General features: G+C 40.7%; 1 protein-coding gene across 1 annotated transcript in view; it reads left to right on the top strand.

Moving 5' to 3' along the window:
- The window catches only part of RYR3 (ryanodine receptor 3), a 502,828-nt gene that overhangs the window by 156,812 nt on the left and 325,785 nt on the right, over nucleotides 1–20,231 (top strand). The window contains exon 3 of the mRNA XM_053594081.1: nucleotides 14,375–14,482. Within this exon, the coding sequence (XP_053450056.1) occupies nucleotides 14,375–14,482 (108 nt within the window). The remainder of the gene's footprint in view (nucleotides 1–14,374; nucleotides 14,483–20,231) is intronic.

Genomic DNA, 20,231 nt, shown 5'->3' with positions numbered 1-20,231 from the left:
AATATAAGAAGGCCTAATATTATCCTTCAGCCAAACCTGGTAGTAAACAGCTAAAGAGTGTTATCTTTTTATGAAAAGCAGAGCCAAGAAAGATGAGTACTTTTTGATATTGGTGAGAAAATTTCCACAGCCTCCCCTGTCACTTCATAAGTTGAAAAATGAACACTGTGGCTGAGTGCAGTGGTGTGTGCTTGTAGTCCCAGCTTCTTGGGAGAATGACGGCGCAGGATTGCTTGAGGCTGTGTAGTACAGTATGATTGTACCTGTGAGTAGCCACCAGATTCAGCCTAGGTAACACAGCAAAACCTCATCTCCTTAACAATAAATATATATATAGTAGAACCTTTGTACGTTGATCACCCAAGGGATGTAATAAACTGCTCAACGTAAAGAGGTGATCAACGTAAGGAACTAAGCCCACGGTGCTGATACGTACATGTGGTCCATGTCTGCTCTATGAACATTAGGTCAGCTGAAGGAGGTGGTCAGTGTAGGGAGGTGGTCAACTATGGAGGCTCCAGTGTATATTATGTCTGGAAAGTAGCCATGTGATATGAAAAATACAGGCATGTATGGCTGGATACTTCCTGGACAAAAAAATGAAAAAAATATATGTGTATATATACGTATATACATACACACACGTGTATTTTTTAAAATTAGGACTGTGGTTTTACTCACTATTCAATTTCCTGAACAAATTGTGTCTAGAATGCTTTCTCTATATGTTGATAATCTTGCCCAGTATCTGTGGGGCTTAACACAAAGTTCCCTCAGAAGAGTGGTAGTTCTCAAACTTGAAGGAGCATAGTCCATTGATTCCTTTTTCTTTTTAAATAATAAATCAGTTTTCATTCTTCTCTTGAATGGGGCCAGAACCTGTTTTATTTTTTAATAAAAAACTTCCTTTTTTTCCCTTTGGTTCCTTATTTTTATTTAGTTGTGTTTTTTTTTTTTTGTTTGTTTGTTTGTTTGTTTTTTGGTTGTTTGGGATTCATTGAGGGTACAGAGAATTAGGTTACACTGATTGCGGTTGTTAGGTAAAATCACTCTTGTAATTGTGTCCTACCTCCAGGAGGTGCACCATACACCGTGATCCCCCCATCCCTCTCCTCCCCCCTCCTCTCCCCATCCCTCTCCTCCCCCCTCCTCTCCCCATCCCTCTCCTCCCCCCTCTCCCCCTCCCCATCCTTCGCCTCCCCACCCCCCTCTCCCCCCTCCCCATCCTTCTCCCCATCCTTCTCCCCCCTCTCCCCCCTCCCCATCCCCCTCCTCATCCTTCTCCCCCCCTCTCCCCATCCCTTACTTCCCTACTTCTCACCTTGTACCACTCGCCTCTTATGCAGGTGGTCCACAGCCCACATTTTAAGAAATCGTGGCAGAGCTAAGTTAGCAGTCATTGGCTTTCCACACCAGTTTTGTCATCTGAAGAATATCTGCAATGGCATTATAGCTAGCCTGGTTTGGTGTGCTGGTGTTATCCCTGAACAAAGTGTAGCTATGACCTTGAATTTATTAGTATCACACACAAACATAAATGCTCCACACATAAATGCTCCCACATCTTGCCATAGATAGTTTCCAGTTGCTATAGGAATAAATAGACTTCCTGGCTTCCAAAATGTACAAGTTTAATAGGAAGCCAAACATGGCTACCATTTATGTCTTGTTCACTGAGAACATAAGGATAAATCCCATGGGAGAGCAACTGACTAATTTGGAGTATTTATCTTCATAGGGTCTGACAGATTTTGCTTAGGTCGCCATGAACAAATACTTCCTTTTAGAGTTGTGATGTTGCTCCATCGGTTTCTATCAGTGTGTTCATTGTCTCTGGTGCTGCCAAGTTAACTCAGCCGTTATGTACCAGAGATAACTCCTGGTTATTCAGGAGGGGGAGAGAAAAGCTGTTGTCCATCATACAATACCCCTGCCCTATGCTCAGTTAGCGATTTCACAGAGCAGAAGAAGGGATCTCAAGGTGAAAGCCCAGGCGTGGGAACTTGGATGGTTGGGCAGGGGCAGCGTTGGACAGAGTATTTTCTGGACGATCCCACGAGATCCTGGGTGATGGATCAGGTTCAAGTTGGAAGAAACTGAGTCTCCTAATGGTTTCCTTGTGTTTTCTGGAGCTAGTTCATGCCCTGGCTGAAAAGTATCTGTGACTTCAACTGGGGAAGAATGAGAGAGAATGAGAGAGAGAATGGAGAGAATGAGACCTGGTATGACTCCGTGGTTCAATGAGCATTTTGATTTTATCCATCCTCTCTACTTGCAACTCTTCCTAGTGAGGATGACACGATGGAAGAGGGTGAAGCTCAAGGAGAGGACAGGTGTCTCTGTTGCCATCCTATAATCTCTGACCAGCAGTACTAAATCCCTGCCCAATGTATATATTGTTAAATGTCTATGATGAGTGTTACATGCTCCCTGGTAGCCAGGATGTGTAGTACTAATCCTGGCAGATGTAGACTCCTGGTGCTGGTAGTTTAGCTCAGATCCTACACAAGGGCTTGGGGGGACTCAATGCCCGTAACACAGTGGTTATGGTACCAGCCACGTACACCAAGGCTGACAGGTTCAAACCTGGCTGGGGCCAACTGCAACAAAAAACATAGCCGGGCATTGTGGCAAGTATCTGTAGTCCCAGCTACTGGGAGGCTGAGCCAAGAGAATCGCTTAAGCCAGTGGTTCTCAACCTTCCTAATGCCGAGACCCTTTAATACAGTTCCTTATGCTGTGGTGACCCCCTACCATATAATTATTTTCGTTGCTACTTCATAACTGTAATTTTTGCTACTGTTATGAATCATAATGTAAATATCTGACATTAGGCAACCCCTGTGAAAGGGTCATTCGATCCCCAAAGGGGTTGCGACCCACAGGTTGAAAACTGCTGGCTTAAGCCCAGGAGTTTGAGGTTGCTGTGAGCTATGAGGCCACAGCACTCTACCGAGGGCAACAGTCAGACTCTGTCTCAAGAAAAAGAAAAAAAGAAAAGGGGGCTAGAGGGAATGAGATCTAACTCTCAATGGAGAGATAACAGGACTTATTTCTTCTTGGAGAAAAATATTTATAACATTTATTTCTACAAAGGCTTTCTAAAACTGCACATTTTAGGTACTCCTGCCAATTTTTTTTTTAATCCAGAACTAGTTTCTAGTGATTTGCCTATGTCTCTCAAAGCGGGAAAAAAAAAAAAAAAAAAATGCCATGTAGAGGCAAAACATAAAAACTGCATGTCCACATTGGAATCTGGAATCCGTTTGAGAGTGGGAAGAAGGCACTGGGGGAAAAATTTTTCAAAACGTTTGGAAGACAAGCTTTTGTCCTTGCCCTTCATTGCCCTGAGTTTTGTGTCTACTTCTGATCCTGAATCCATGAGCCTCTGAGACTGCAGCCAAGGCAGAACCTGACACACATCAGGTGCTCCCAAGGGGCAAATGATGCTGATGACAATTGCAGCTAAGGGGACGGCCCTGCCTTTGGGCACTCAGTGTCTCTGTTCTGTCTGTCAGCCTTCAGTTCCAGCCTGGCATTTCCTCAGCTCTTGTGGTGCCTCACAAGGCTTTTCTCAATCTTCCCTGCCTGTTATGCAATGAAAAGGCTGAGAGACACAAATTCTCTCACCCTGCAGGGCACCGCTGCCTTGTTAGTAGAGAACAGCCTCACCATGGTTTCTAAATTCTATAACACCACCACATCATCACTCCAAAGAGAGGAGGAGGCAAGCAGACTAGCAGAAGAATAACGTGGTAAATGCAATGCTGGCCTGTGTTTCTTTCCAGCAAAACTAAATTAAACCAACTCAAGTGGAAAATATAAATGTTAGCCTGAGATTCAGACTCCCGTCCTCTTATACCTCAGCATTCACCTTCTCTGTCTGTATCCCAACTCCAGCAACCTGTACCATGCCTTCCTCCCCAGCCGATGTGCATGGCTCTACTTACTCATGGGACACTTTGGTTACTTCATCTCCTTGTTAACATCCTACTTTTCCTCTGTCCTGATCTTCTACTTTTCTGATACTAATCTTCAGAATAACATCTTCACCATTTCTCATCAGAGTAGCCAATGAAACCTAGAATTCCAGGGATTCCAGGTACTTAGCAAGTGTCCAGTGTCCACAGAGCTTGTTGTAGTACCTGCGCTACCATTAAGTCCCGGTTTTCTTCACAGGCAAATAAGAGTCGGTGCTGCAGGTGTCTCTGTCCGTCAGCAGTGGGTGTTACTTGCTGCTCATTAACACAGCCTGTTTCTCCAGGTGCACGTGTTCCAAGTTCCCACCTATTGGTGCCTTAGTTATTTAACATGCCATCCTTGCGCTGCTGGGCAGAGAGGGAAACTTGGCTCAGCGGAGAACTAAATCAGCCCTCCAGCCTGTCACTTCTGCTTTTTCCCAGTAGGCAGTCTTACAAGCCAGCTGCCCAGCATTTTGTCTCTGAGTCTTTGGCTGCCGCCTCTTCCTTACTTCAAAAAACAGCAAGCTTTGCAGCACACATTTTCTCCAGGTTCTTGATAACATTCTTCCTACTGGTGCTTGGCAGGGTGCAGGTGTCCAGAGCACCTCAGCATTATTTTTGGTTGGGGCCATATCAGGCAAAATCATAAAAACTATAATCATGTAGATCTCCAATTAAGTTATTTATTTGAAAAGAAATTTTTAACATTTTGATGGACAAACTCTTTAAAGATGGATGTAGACTGATAAACACTTATTACCAGACGCCTGAAGTTGCTTGCTTATTCTAGTTGTTCTGCGATCTCTCTCATGCAGAGGTCACAGGGCTCCTACCTGACAATTACCTGGGATCTTTTTTTAAAGCACCTACCTAGAGAAGAGTTTTGGGAATCTGAAATATTAGCGATCTTACCTAGGAGGTTCTTGAACTCACCATGTTTCTGCATTAATATTTCTGGAACAAACTTACATTAATTTTCACTCTTGTAAGAAATCTCTGAGCATTTTCAAAAAAAAAAAAAAAACAATTGATGTTGCAAGTGCTCTTGTGACTTGAGTTAACAAGGAGTCTTCTTTATTTCACTTTTTTTTTTTAAGACATTGACATCTTCCTTTTCTCCTCTCCCCAAAATAAATTATTTCCATCTATAAGTTTAAATTGAGTTGTAAATTACATGTAAATTGTAAATACTTTACTATTTACATATAGTGGCTTTTGTTAGCAGTGCCCAAGCAAAACTAGAGCTCAACTATTGGGAATATATATTTTTTCGGAAAGACTATCTTTTATCATAACAAATTTTTTTAAAAATTAAAGCAAGGTTTTATGAATTTTAACCTCATTTCATGCTAGCAGCTTTTAACACAAACAGGCAAAGTCTTTTCCCCCAAATGTGTAAAATCTGAACATAACACATGTTTAAAATCTACACATAGGCGTTCGTGGTTGCAACATGCCCTATCATGTCCAGAGTTGAATTCCCTTCTGGAAGAGAAAGCTTGCATCATGAATTGGTCTCAGATTCTAGTACTACCTAAAATGGACGTGATTGCCATGGAATATAGATTTTACAAGCTCTTGCGCCCTGACAGTCCCAGTAAGTTCAGTCCCCATTCTTTATATTCCCAGTGGCCATTCTAAAATAGAAACTCATTCTAGGAGTCAAGAACCTAATATGAAGTCTTTAACTTCACTTAAGGTACAAGAGTTGGGAGGAAGGTACCCCAGTGGGATTAGCATTCTGCAACGTTAGGGTAGGGGTGGGATCCCTCTCTTCTCGAATAGTAATGAAGTATGGGAAGAAAGAATTGAGTCTGAAATTTAGAATTTGTATGTTCTTCCAAATTTTTGTAGATTTTGTAGAAGTTTCAGCCTTTCTGAGTCTTTTTTTTTTTTTCCATCTGAAAAATGGCTACAATCTCATTCTGAAAATGGTTGAGGTAAAGGTTAATTAAGATAGAAATTATAGGGCGGCGCCTGTGGCTCAGTCGGTAGGGCGCTGGCCCCATATGCCGAGGGTGGCGGGTTCAAACCCGGCCCCGGCCAAACTGCAACAAAAAATAGCCGGGCGTTGTGGCGGGCGCCTGTAGTCCCAGCTGCTCGGGAGGCTGAGGCAAGAGAATCGCTTAAGCCCAGGAGTTGGAGGTTGCTGTGAGCTGTGTGAGGCCACGGCACTCTACCGAGGGCCATAAAGTGAGACTCTGTCTCTACAAAAAAAAAAAAAAAAGATAGAAATTATAAAGCATTTAGTGCAATCCCTGGTACAGTTATATAGATAGGTACATAAATGTATCTTAAATTTATGATGTATTCTATTTTTTCTCTACTTGCTCACATAAGTTTTACCTATTTCCTGCACATCTTAGTTGACCTACCTCTAATATAGTTGTAAAACCACCAGCTTATTTTTGTAGAAATCCAGAGCTTCAGATTTAAACATTTGCTATATAACTTTCTTCATTATAAACCATGAATAACTTTCCAGAAGTGACAAAGGTATATATATTTAAAAAGCAATTAACTGCATAAATACATGAAATGTGGTTGAGATGGTGTGCAGGTGTTAATTAGTTAATGACTGACTTTGCCTTTATACAAACAATTATGTATTATCAATTATTGATTGGAAGTCTGTAATTGAGCTCATGTCTGCTCTAGGTGGATGAGATAATGTCTGTAAATTGTTTAAAGCTCCTGAAACACAAACTACATATGCCAACTTCACCTATCCTGATGCTTTCCCATGAAAAGTTGGTCTCTTCCCATCCCACCGTATCTAGTGGGGCCTGGGTGATCTGAGAGGCTTGGGATGTCTTTTCATCCAAGTTTTTGAGTAGGACTATATCAAGCCATTACAGGGAGATGGTAATCAGTCCTGATTGAAGCAGCATGGTGACATGGCATAAACACAGTACATGTAGAAGCTGGACCACAAAGGACTGAGTTCAGCTCTGCCTGTCACCAGTAGATGTAGAGCCCCTGGGAAAATAGACACTCTTTGTCCACACAATTTGAAATCTAGAGCCATGATAATGAATACCAGCTATATTTATCCCCAGACTAGATAGTCTCAAGTAGCATGGGTAGAGCATAAAGGGGACAAGTGAGATACTGTCCTTATTAATAAAATTTGGAAGTTGTAAGGATTACCCCCTGAATAGGGACATCCTTCACGTAACCCCATCTCTGCCCTGCTGTTGCTTTCTCATCATTCTCCTGTTTGGTTACCACCCTGCTGGCCACCAAGAGGTACCTTGCTCCCTTCAACTTTCTGGCTCACTTGTAGACCAGATTTCTTTCCTTAATTTGTTGTAATCAAACCAAACACACTATAACTTAAAAAAGAAAATTGTTAAACACTGAGGAATAACTCAAGAAAAAATGAAGATGGAAGGTCCAAGATATTCCAACATTCCGGCTTAAAGGTTCTGATTCTTTAACAACATGCTCACTTCTGCTGCCCCTGTTTATGGGATCCCAGAGAAAAGTGTGACCCACCCAAGTGTCTTGCTTCCTACCTTCAGACCCATCTGCAATTGGATGTTTTTGTAACATCTGTTCCCAAGAACACCCCGCTGGCTGTCTTGATTCTCCATAACGGAATCCAGGAGTGTGAAAGTGACTTCCTTCCAGACCTACTGTGCTTCCTTAATTCTGGCCTCTGTTCTCACTGTCCCGCTTTTGTTTCAGGTGATTGGCATTAGGGATTACTTGACCTAGCTGGCATGCCCCCATGGCAGTGCGGCTGCATAGAAGTGTGCAGTGCCAGGTTGATAGCATTCACCTAACTGCTCAGTCCTGGGAATAGGGTGGGGGGTATAGGCAGCAAAGTCAGTGAGCAGAAGTTATCCACTCCTTCCTCCTTCCTTCCCCACTCCCCTTTCCCATTCACAAGACCCTCATGTCCTCGCCCTTTTTCTTTGACGAGTTGAGCGAGAAAGCAAAGGGAGGCAAGGACAGAACTTCTGTAAAGCCCATGACTTAAACTCCTGCTTTAATTAATGGAATTTTAAACAGAAGATACAGAAACTAGAAAGAATAGCTTTTCTATCCTGATTGTTCATTAAACAAAAATGTGAGTTCTGGGGCGGCACCTGTGGCTCAAGGGGTAGGGCACTGGCGCCATATACTGGAGGTGGTAGGTTGAAACCCAGCCCCGGCCAAAAACTGCAAAAAAAAAAAAATTACAAAAATGTGAGTTCTTAATTATGTGCAGGAACTCTTTCTTGTCCAAATTAGAACAGATTCTCTTTATGCTTCAGGCCAAACTTATCTAATCACAACAACCCTGAGAGGGTTTTGGCTGAACTTTATATACCAAACATTTCAATTTATGTGTGTACATGTGTATGTACGTATGGTACAAGTGTTTTTGTTGTGTGGATGAATTGTATAATGCTGACGTCAGGGCTTTCAGTGTATCTACCCCCAGAGTAGTACACCAATAGAAAAATATTTATCATCCCTCTCCCTGCTTCAACTCTTCCCCTTCCTATGACCATATATACTCATCAATTAGCTCCACTGTCTGTAAAGATATGTGGGATTTATTTTTCCATTCCTAAGAATGTGTCACTCAGAATAATGGTCTTCTTTTCTGTCCAGATTGTTACAAATGACATTATTTTATTCCTTTTCATGGCTGAATAGTACTGCATGGTGTGTCTATGTATTCACTCATCAGTTGATAAACACTTAGGTTGATGTCATGTCTTTGCAATTGTGGATTGTGTTGCAATAAACATTCAGGTGCAGGTGTCTCTTTGATATAATGACTTTTTTCCCTTTAAGTAGATGTTCACTAGCAGATTGGTAGATAAAATAGGGTACTTTTAAGTCTTTGAAGAATCTCAGTACTGTTTTCCAGAGAGATTGTACTAATTCACATTCCCATCAGGAATAGCATTCCTTTTCATCAAAGGCTACTAATTTGTGGACGTTCATTTTGTGTTCTGAGACATTACTGTATTTTTTGATCACTTTCAGGAGTCTTGTGGTTGAGTCTTTGGGGTTCTCTAAGTATAAGATCATATCATCAGCAAAGAGGGAGAGTTTCCCTTCCTATGTTCCCATTTGGATGCTGTTAGGCAAATATTTAATAGTGGGATTGCTGGGTTATATGTTAAGTTCTATTTTTCCTTTTTTTTTTGAGAAACTTCTATACTGTTTTCCATAATGGCTGTGCTAATTTGTATTCCCACAAATAGTATATGAGTTCCCTAGTCTCTGCATGCTCACCAGCATTTGCTACCTTTTTTTCTTTTTTGATACTAGCCATCTTAACTGGGATGAGACGATATCTCATTGTGGTCTTGATTTGCATTTCCCTGATGATGGGTGATGTCGATGGTTTTTCACATACTTGTTGGCCATTTGTATGTCTTCTTTTGAGAAATGTTTATTCAGGTCATTTGTCTATTCTTTAATCAGATTATTTACTTTTTTGATGTTGAGTTGTTTGAGTTCTTTGTATATCCTGGATATTAATTCCTTATTGGATACACAGTTTGCAAATATTTTCTCCCATTCTGTGGGTTGTCTTTTCACTCTGTTGTTTGTTTCCTTTGCTGTGCAGACACTTTTTGATATCACATATATCTATTTTTGTTGTCTGTGCTTTTGAGTTCTTAACCATAAAACCCTTGTCCAGATTGATGTCCTGAAATGTTTCCCCAATGTTTTCTTCTAGTAGTTTTATAATTTGGGTTCTTACATTTAAGTCTTTAATCCATCTTGAGTTACATTTTTGCATATGGTAAGAGAAATTTCCTTCTTTTGCAGATGGATATTCACATTTCCCTAGCACCATTTATTGAAGAGGGTGTCCTTTCCCCAATGTATATGTTTGGCACCTTTATTGAAATCAATTTAGCTCTCTTTATATTGGGCCTGCAATGATCTTTCCAACATACTAATTTGATTATGTCTCTTCCTAAACAGCTGTCTTTAATGGCAACCTGTTGCTCTGGAAATGAAGTCCAAACTGTTCCTTGACAAGACTCAAGACCCTTGTCATTGTAATCCCTCCTTCTTCCTCAGTCTCATCTTTTACCTTTCTGTGCTTACCTCCCCCCAGTTTCTTTCTCACAATCTCTCCCTTTCTCTTCTCCCTTGCTTCCCCTGTCTTTCTCTCCCTCTCTTTCTTCCTTTTTCTCTCGCCCCTCTGTATCTCTCTCTCCTTCTCTCCCTTTGTGTCTTTCTCCCTCTTCTTCTCTCTCTCTTCCCTTCTGTCTCCTCCTTTCTCTCCCCTTCTCTGTCTTTCTCTCTTCTTCTCTCCAATCCACTTTATGCTATCCATCTTCAACTTGATGTGTTTACTCACATGCTTTCCTACTCACTTCTAGGCCCTCATACTACGCAAAATTGTTCATTTCCTTCCCCAGTATTCCGCTAGATCACACAATCCTGAAGGACAGGGATTTTGACTTATCCCTGCACAAATTAGGAACTTTAAAAATATTAGATATATAAGTGAATATTTAAGTGAATTATTGATGTTTTGATTTCACTGCACTTTGTCGAATATTATCTGACATTTATTAAGTAGTTACTATACGTAAGACCTTATTTTAAGCTAATTAAACATATCACTTCAGTTTATTCTGAAAAGTGGGTACTATTATATCTCTATCATATGGATAAGGAAACTGAGAGTCATGGATTTACCTGCCTCAGTTACCAGCCTAATGTCATTCAGCTAGTGAGTAGTTAAATAGAGTGCAAACCAGATGGATTAAGAGAAACAAAAGGGGCTCATGACACTGGGAAAAGAAAGACTTCTTGAGCAATAATCAGAAGAGTTGAGGCAGGGGCTCAGCTAGGCAGGTGAGTGCTGGAGGCTTTTGTCCACAGGTGTAGCCACCATCAGCAGCAGGGTAGTATCGGGGGACACAAAGTCTATTTAAGACTTGAGCTGAGCCTTACTATGTATCAAGGATACCAATAATACAATAAGACAGATTTTTTAAAGGGACCAACAAGATAGTGAAACAGAGAGACTTCAATGCATCAAGAGCTACATGAGCCAAAACAAACTGCAGTTAACAGTGAAGTGGAGAAGTGACTCCACCCTACATGCTAGTGTGAGCTGAGTGCCTGTTGCAGGTGCCAGGTAGAGAGATATTAAATGATGGCAAAAATAGGGCTGCAGAGTCCTAGTAGGCAGAGTTGGTAAGTCCCAGAAAAATATGCCATTACATAGATTTGTGGGCATGGAGGATGTGCAGGCTTTGCCTCCATTTTCCACACAGTAGCATTAAATGAATACTAGCTCCTGGCTTGTCTAATACCATGGCATCTCAAGGTTTTCTGTAGGACACTTAGAAATGGAGTTCTTCTCTAGGCTCAAGACAGGGCTGGGGAGAATGATGAGAGCTATTTCAGAACAGATGTCAACAAAGCCCTTCTCTCCGTGCTGAGAATCATCAAACACTCACCCCATGCTTGCCAGGCAGAGTGACTGAGGCACGGGCTCCAGTGCACAGAGACAATGAGCTGGCCTCCTGAGGGACTCTCACGGCTACAAACAAATTAGCTTTGAGTGGCCTTTGCTCATTCTTCAGGAACGTGGAGGTGTGAGCTTAGCCCAGTGTGGAGTTTAATTAAAGATGGCAGCTGGCATAGCAGGTCAGATGGCTGTGTGCTCTGCGCGCCATTCATATCACAAGTTGCTAGTTGCTTTTTGTTTTTCTCCAGATATTCCTGTTGCCCCTTTCCCTTTCTTACTACTGCCCATGCACTGTTGTTTGTGCTGTTGGAGTTGCATGACCTTATTCCCAAGGACAGAGAGTCCAGGCAGGGACCACACTGTTGAGAGAGAGGAACTAAACAGTGAAGAAGCTATGTAAATTACCGGCAGGTCTGGTACTCCAGTGTGAGATGCTCCTTCCCCATGCATGCCATCTCCCTGTTTAAACATACCAGTTTCCACTGGTAATGAAATGACCACGTGGAGACTTCCAAACCCTGGCTGGAAAGGACTGATGTAATATCGGCATGCCTGGCATCTGTGTTGTCTACTGATGGTCCTCCATCAGCACGGACGATACAGCATGGATGATCCTGTCACCTTTCCCAGAAAACTAGACACAAGAAGTAAAGAAAGCTGACAGAGTCATGCAGCCTCATCTGAGGGTAGGCTCTCTAGCCCTTGCCTCTATAAAGGGGTGGTCTGTCTTTAAAAGAATGGAATAAACAGGTTTTTTGTAAAAGAATGTTTGGCATGAACGTTTGGCAAATAAGTTTGCCAAAAAGCAGCCTTTGAAGTATCAACTGTAATTTTCCTGAATGGAAAATCTCCAGATCACATGCTCTTGTGAAGCAGAGGAGGAGGAAACAACGAAACCCCGGCTTTTATGCTTCCCATTCTGGGGACATGAAATCCAGGTAGGCTAGGAGTGATAGAAAAATCTCTGTAAAATCTCCTGAGATGGCATCGAAATGGTGTCCTTTTCTGGGAGATGAAGTTGGGTAATGCATGATTATGTCATAAGGTCTTTACAGAAATGCTTTATCATATAATTGAAAGCTACTTGTAATGATGCTATATGTGCACTAAAAACACTTCCTAGACATTAAGTTCTGCCCTTCATCACCAGCTGCCTGCTTGTTCATGTCCCATACAAATGAGTTAATTAGCTGCTTCCGGAACAGACTTCGAAAACAAAATTGAAACAGATATAACATAAAGGCTATAATCCTCCTTGTGTTATAGTGTCTTCTTGGTTAATTTATTCTAATAAAAATAATTGGGAAAATTTCTGTAATGCCAAAGTTCTAAGAAGACTAGATTTTTAGGGCCCTTGAACAGAAAAGTTATTTAAGTAGAAAAGTACCCACGCAAATCCTTAGTAGAAAAGTACATAGTAGACAAATACTTGGAAATGTAAGTCCCCCATAGGTAGTAGCCTTTGGGATAGGATTACCCTTTCCTGGCTTCGGGGGCCTTAAAATGTTAATAATGGAAAACTGTAGGTACAACCAGCAGGTCCATCATCTTATTTTTGAGAAGATTAAGGTTGGGAGGGGAAGAAGCAGCAGCAGCAAACATTTGGAAATGAAAAGGAAATTAAAAATGGCCATTTCCATTATCTTTATTTTAAAAATGGAAATGCTGAAGTCAGAGAGGTTAACTGAGACTCAGTAGCAGCCTTGCTTTCCTTTGCAATTAGAGCTCTGCAGAAACAGCTTTATCTGTCTTGAGGACGTAGGCATGGCTGTTGGGGACTTCTGGCTCTCATTCCTCATTCTGGTTATTCTCATGGTGTCGATGTCGTGACAGTATCATGTAGGAAACAGGATTGATGTGCAAGGTGATTGCAAGCTCCATTCCCAAGGGAAAGGGTATGTCATGAAACTGGAGTGTAAACTCCTCAAAAGCAATGATTTTATGTTTCTTTGCATTTTTTCAGTCTCAAGCACAGCATTTTACATCAATGTAATACTTGAACATTTCCTGATCTAAAAGATTCTAGTTGTGAAAAAAAAATCTTTAATATTTTATTAGAGGCAGGAATGCTGTGGGGTTAAGCACATAGACTTTGGAGACAGACTGCCAGGATTTGAATCTGACTCAGCCAAACAGAACTCTTAACTAACAGTTCTTTGGCTATAAACTAGAATATTAATAGTCTGTATCTTACACGACAGTTGTGCGGGTTGGATGAATTAATATAAGCAAAGCACTTAGAACGTTGCCTGGCATAGAGAAAGGACTCAATGAGTATTAGTTATTACTCGTCACATGCAGAGAAGGCTGTCTTCATTTGCTGCTGAGAAACGTTCCCAAACAGACACAAATACCGTGATACTAACTGCTCACTGTTAGCTGATACTTATCAATTAGAATGATTATTATAAGGGTCATCAATTATTAAAGTTCTGGAAATTTCTTTGCTCAAGCTATATTTATATTATTCTCAACCCTCTCTATTGACTGTGTTTATACTTTGATACCCTGGTTTTCTTGAGTAAGCGATTGTCCGTTTTGGTCGCTCTTGTCTGGAGCCATGTTCTAGTCTATCCACTGCCCACTTCCAGGCTATGGGTGTGAGAGTCCAGTGACGCTCTTTTTTGGTCCCCCTAGACAGGAGTAGAGGTCAGCCTTTCTGCTTGTCCCTTCTTCAGCAGGGCTGTGTGTGTGTTTTCACATACGTACTCCCAGCCCTCACTCAAATTGGTCCCAACATCTTAGTTACTGGTCCTTTGACACTTGGAGCTTTTTTTCTTCTATCCTTTAGAATCTAGTTTAAAACCCATTGTAATTTGAATAAGGGACAGTCACCTTTTTGCATGCCTATTCACCCATCCAGCTGTCATTTTGATTCATAAGCTCTTTGTCCTTGAGGTGTTATTGCGTGACTGATCCCTAACTGATGTGAGTTGGCATCCTCATTCTGGTTTTATTTCCACAGTATATTCCTCCAGATCTTTGCGTCTGCAATTTCGTGCTGGAACAGTCCCTGTCTGTCAGAGCCCTGCAGGAAATGCTTGCCAACACAGGTGAAAATGGCGGTGAAGGGGTGAGTACCTGAATTATGTCCTGGGTTGGGACTGGACACACCACAGCCCACAAGCACATTCTACATTTCATCTCTCCAATTTTGCACGGAAAAAAATTAGCACCTTTGGCATGATCCATATGGAGATAGGAAATCTTTATCCCTGGGTGTAGGTTCCTCTTGTTCAGCAACCTTCATTCTGCTTCCTTTGGAATAAGCCCCACCAGAAAACAGACCATCACTAATACTGCCTGAGCAAGGGCATTGAACACTGAATCTACTCTTCTCTCCTACCCTTTACCAGGATTTACCAGAAAATGTGGAGAGGCTGAGAAGGCCTTGAGATCAGGCAGTTCTTCCTTCCTGGGAAAATCTCACTGAGAATTTATGACTGCCCTAATGGAGCATTACCAGGTTACGACAATTTGATGAGGATTTTCTGTAGAGCTCATAGGCTTTGACATGGCCCTAGGATCTGATGGTCTCAATGATGATGAGCAAATACAGAATAGTCTTTAGTTTCTGTGGTCAATAAAATGGTCCTTAAGTGTTTAAGAATGCTCCATGTTTCCTATATCTGAAAGTCTTTGGGGCAAGACTTTGGCCCAATACTTCAGGATAAATTTTGACTCTTCCCTTCCCTTATGGCCTACGTTCATTTATATCCATTTGTCATCAAATGCTTTAATCCTACTACCTGAATATCTCAAATTCACCTACTTCTCTCCACCCTCCCACACCTCCATAGTCTGTTAGCTGACTATCCTCCACCTTCTTGTCCGTGCAGCTGCCTGCTAACTGCTTAGTTCCTTCTGTTCTTACCCGCTCTTTCCATTTTTTCACTCAGTAGTCATAACATTCTTTCCAAAGTGTAGATCTAATTATTACATTGCCCTCTTTCAAAATCCTTTGTCTTCCCATGACCTTGAGATAAATTCCAAATTTTAAAGCAGATCATAAAGCCCTTAGTGATTTGGTGGGCCCTGCTCACCTTTCCTACCCACCTTTCATCACATCCCACCCAGCACGCAATGTCTCAGCCACACCCAATTCCTTTCCCTGCCTCACACACGCTTTAGTGTATGTTACTTCCTTTTGCCTCTGATCCTGCATACCATCAATCTCCTCCACGTGGAACAGCTTTCCTCCTCCCCTCTCTCTTCCCTTATGTAATCCCTACTTACCCATCAAGAAACCAGTCTAGATATTAGATCAGCAGAGAAGCTTCCAGTGATCCCAGGAGTCTGTTCTTGGGCTCCAATCATAGTTCTTATCACTCTGTGCTGTAATTACCAGGAGCTGTAGGAGAGCTTATTTTCTTTCTCCTGTACTGGAGAGCACACTGCCTGTGGGTAAGAACTGTTTGCGGTTACCTGGTAGCACAGTTTATTGTTACTCGACTTGCAGAACTCCTACGTAACAGAAGTCTCTCCTTTGCAGTAGAAGAGACAATGACCACAGAATCAAGAGAATCAGGGTTTCCACTGTGGTCATCTTCCAGCTCTCAGGTGGTCTCAGGCATGTCTTCTAATCTCTTGGGGCCACAGTGTTTTCACCTATAAAATTAGGATGTTTAATTAGATCTCTAGGATCCATCACACCATATATTTGTGATTCTGCCCTTTCTTGGTTTACAATAATGTGATAATATGCATTAGTCAGATGCCTGAGACTAGCTTTGCTTTGTTCCTTGGAGCATTAACACAGGTGAGATTTTTGTTCATGTTCACCTCCATCTGGATTCACTTCCCCTCCCCACCATCGACCTCAGTATCTCGTGTGTTCTGCAAACCCTCAAAGATTTCCAGTTTAGTGAAGCAATTTTGTAGACTGAGCACTCTTTTTCCAAGTCTCACAATATACGAAATCTTTGATGAGGAGACCTGGTTCATTTTAAACATCACCACATTCAGTACTAAACAAAATCTGCTAGACCTAGCCTACTGATAGCCCCAGGATAGAAACTTAGAAGATAGAGAGATGCTATGTTAATGGGAAAATTATTTATTGGTTATTCTCTTACATTGTTTTCTTTAAAAAGTGTATTTCATAGGACTTCTTTTTCTTTATCATTTAGCTTTCGTAGTTCAGAGAGTCCTAGAAATGAGAAAGTAAATTCAAAAGTTCTGTTTCTTTGTTGCCAAGAACTTAATAGTCTTAACTTGGTTTGCCTTAAAAAGGAATAAGTAATAATTCATTTTCCAAATATAATAGAAAGACCAACTTAATAAAATTGAACACTTAGTTTTAGAACATATGAATAAGACCTGCCTATTATACCAGGCATGTTATAGAAAGAAGTTTATTCAATATGGGTATATATTTCAGGAGCCACAAAATTTATAATAATCTATAATTTACAATATTGAGAAGCAAATGCATTAAATCTTATTGGAAGAATTTATTCTCTTTGAAACTCGAATCCAAAATAAATAATTGATGACATTTTTATTAGTATCCATTGGATAACAAAGATCACCATGTCGGGTTGGACTCTAAAATTTCACATGTCATCTCGCCTTTTTGTGCTATTTTACCAAAGATAAGACAGACCTAATAGCTATTTCCCTTCTTGACACATTTATTACTATTATTATTCGCTAGCGATCTCGGAGATTGAGGGAAAAACTTGAGAAAGGAAATAGGGCACAGATGGTATTCTTTTTAAATCATATCATTTTATTATTCATTGCTGGCTTTACAGGCTAGATCCTTGGACAGCAGCATCAGACATGAGAACCCTTTGGGACTCTCTCACAAGTCGATCTGAGTGTTCAGCCTTTAGCATGAGAAATACTATTTTTTTTTTTTTTTATTGTTGGGGATTCATTGAGGGTACAATAAGCCAGTTACACTGATTGCAATTGTTAGGTAAAGTCCCTCTTGCAATCATGTCTTGCCCCCATAAAGTGTGACACACACTAAGGCCCCACCCCCCTCCCTCCATCCCTCTTTCTGCTTCCCCCCATAAACTTAATTGTCATTAATTGTCCTCATATCAAGATTGAGTACATAGGATTCATGCTTCTCCATCCTTGTGATGCTTTACTAAGAATAATGTCTTCCACTTCCATCCAAGTTAATATGAAGGATGTAAAGTCTCCATTTTTTTTAATGGCTGAATAGTATTCCATGGTATACATATACCACAGCTTGTTAATCCATTCCTGGGTTGGTGGGCATTTAGGCTGTTTCCACATTTTGGCGATTGTAAATTGAGCTGCAATAAACAGTCTAGTACAAGTGTCCTTATGATAAAAGGATTTCTTTCCTTCTGGGTAGATGCCCAGTAATGGGATTGCAGGATCGAATGGGAGGTCTAGGTTGAGTGCTTTGAGGTTTCTCCATACTTCCTTCCAGAAAGGTTGTACTAGTTTGCAGTCCCACCAGCAGTGTAAAAGTGTCCCCTTCCCTCCACATCCACGCCAGCATCTGCAGTTTTGAGATTTTGTGATGTGGGCCATTCTCACTGGGGTTAGATGATATCTCAGGGTTCTTTTGATTTGCATTTCTCTAATATATAGAGATGAGGAACATTTTTTCATGTGTTTGTTAGCCATTCGTCTGTCATCTTTAGAGAAAGTTCTATTCATGTCTCTTGCCCATTGATATATGGGATTGTTGGCTTTTTTCATGTGGATGAATTTGAGTTCTCTATAGATCCTAGTTATCAAGCTTTTGTCTGATTGAAAATATGCAAATATCCTTTCCCATTGTGTAGGTTGTCTCTTTGCTTTGGTTATTGTCTCCTTAGCTGTACAGAAGCTTTTCAGCCTAATGAAGTCCCATTTGTTTATTTTTGTTGTTGTTGCAATTGCCATGGCAGTCTTCTTCATGAAGTCTTCCCCCAGGCCAATATCTTCCAGTGTTTTTCCTATGCTTTCTTTGAGGATTTTTATTGTTTCATGCCTTAAATTTAAGTCCTTTATCCATCTTGAATCAATTTTTGTGAGTGGGGAAAGGTGTGGGTCCAGTTTCAGTCTTTTACATGTAGACATCCAGTTCTCCCAACACCATTTATTGAATAGGGAGTCTTACCCCAAGGTAAGTTCTTGTTTGGTTTATCGAAGATTAGGTGGTTGTAAGATGTTAGTTTCATTTCCTGGTGTTCAATTCGATTCCAAGTGTCTATGTCTCTGTTTTTGTGCCAGTACCATGCTGTCTTGAGCACTATGGCTTTGTAGTACAGACTAAGATCTGGTATGCTGATTCCCCCAGCTTTATTTTTGTTACTAAGAACTGCCTTAGCTATACGGAGTTTTTTCCGGTTCCATACAAAATGCAGAATCATTTTTTCCAAATCTTGAAAGTACGATGTAGGTACTTTGATAGGAATGGCATTGAATAGGTAGATTGCTTTGGGAAGTATAGACATTTTAACAATGTTGATTCTTCCCATCCACGAGCGTGGTATGTTCTTCCATTTGTTAATATCCTCTGCTATTTCCTTTCTGAGCAGTTCATAGTTTTCTTTATAGAGGTCCTTCACCTCCTTCGTTAGGTATATTCCTAGGTATTTCATTTTCTTTGAGACTATGGTGAAGGGAGTTGTGTCCTTAATTAGCTTCTCATCTTGACTGTTATTGGTGTATACAAAGGCTACTGACTTGTGGACATTGATTTTATATCCTGAAACATTACTGTATTTTTTGATGACTTCTAGGAGTCTTGTGGTTGAGTCTTTGGGGTTCTCTAAGTATAAGATCATGTCATCAGCAAAGAGGGAGAGTTTGACCTCCTCTGCTCCCATTTGGATTCCCTTTATTTCCTTGTCTTGCCTAACTGTATTGGCTAGAACTTCCAGCACTATGTTGAATAGTAAAGGTGACAGAGGACAACCTTGTCTGGTTCCAGTTCTAAGAGGAAAAGCTTTCAGTTTTACTCCATTCAGTAAAATATTGGCTGTGGGTTTGTCATAGATAGCTTCAATCAGTTTTAGAAATGTGCCACCTATGCCTATACTCTTCAGTGTTCTAATTAGAAAAGGATGCTGGATTTTATCAAATGCTTTTTCTGCATCTATTGAGAGGATTATGTGATCTTTATTTTTGCCTCTGTTAATATGGTGGATAACGTTTATAGACTTGCGTATGTTAAACCAGCCTTGCATCCCTGGGATGAAGCCTACTTGATCATGATGAATGACTTTTTTGATGATAAGCTGTAATCTATTGGCTAGGATTTTGTTGAGAATTTTTCCGTCTATATTCATGAGTGAGATTGGTCTGAAATTCTCCTTTTTGTTTGGGTCTTTTGGTATCAGGGTGATGTTTGCTTCATAGAATGTGTTGGGGAAGATTCCTTCTTCCTCAGTTTTTTGGAATAATTTCTGCAGTACAGGAATAAGCTCTTCCTTGAAGGTTTGATAGAATTCTGGAGTGAAGCCATCTCCAGGGCATTTTTTGGTTGGAAGTTTTTTTATTGTTTCTTTGATCTCAGTGCTTGAAATTGGTCTGTTCAGGAGGTCTATTTCTTCCTGGCTAAGTCTAGGGAGAGGGTGTGATTCCAAATATTGATCCATTTCTTTCACATTGTCAAATTTCTGGGCATAGAGTTTCTGGTGGTATTCAGAGATGATCTCTTGTATCTCTGTGGGATCAGTTGTTATTTCCCCTTTATCGTTTCTGATTGAGGTTACTAGAGATTTTACTTTTCTATTTCTAGTAAGTCTGGCCAATGGTTTATCTATTTTATTTATTTTTTCAAAAAACCAACTCCTTGTTTCATTAATTTTCTGAATGATTCTTTTGTTTTCAATTTCATTGATCTC

This window comes from Nycticebus coucang, chromosome 6 (assembly GCF_027406575.1).
Source record: "Nycticebus coucang isolate mNycCou1 chromosome 6, mNycCou1.pri, whole genome shotgun sequence".
Lineage (NCBI taxonomy): Eukaryota > Metazoa > Chordata > Mammalia > Primates > Lorisidae > Nycticebus > Nycticebus coucang.
The sequence above is the reverse complement of the archived record's forward strand: the minus strand, read 5'-3'. Positions and strand labels throughout refer to the sequence as shown.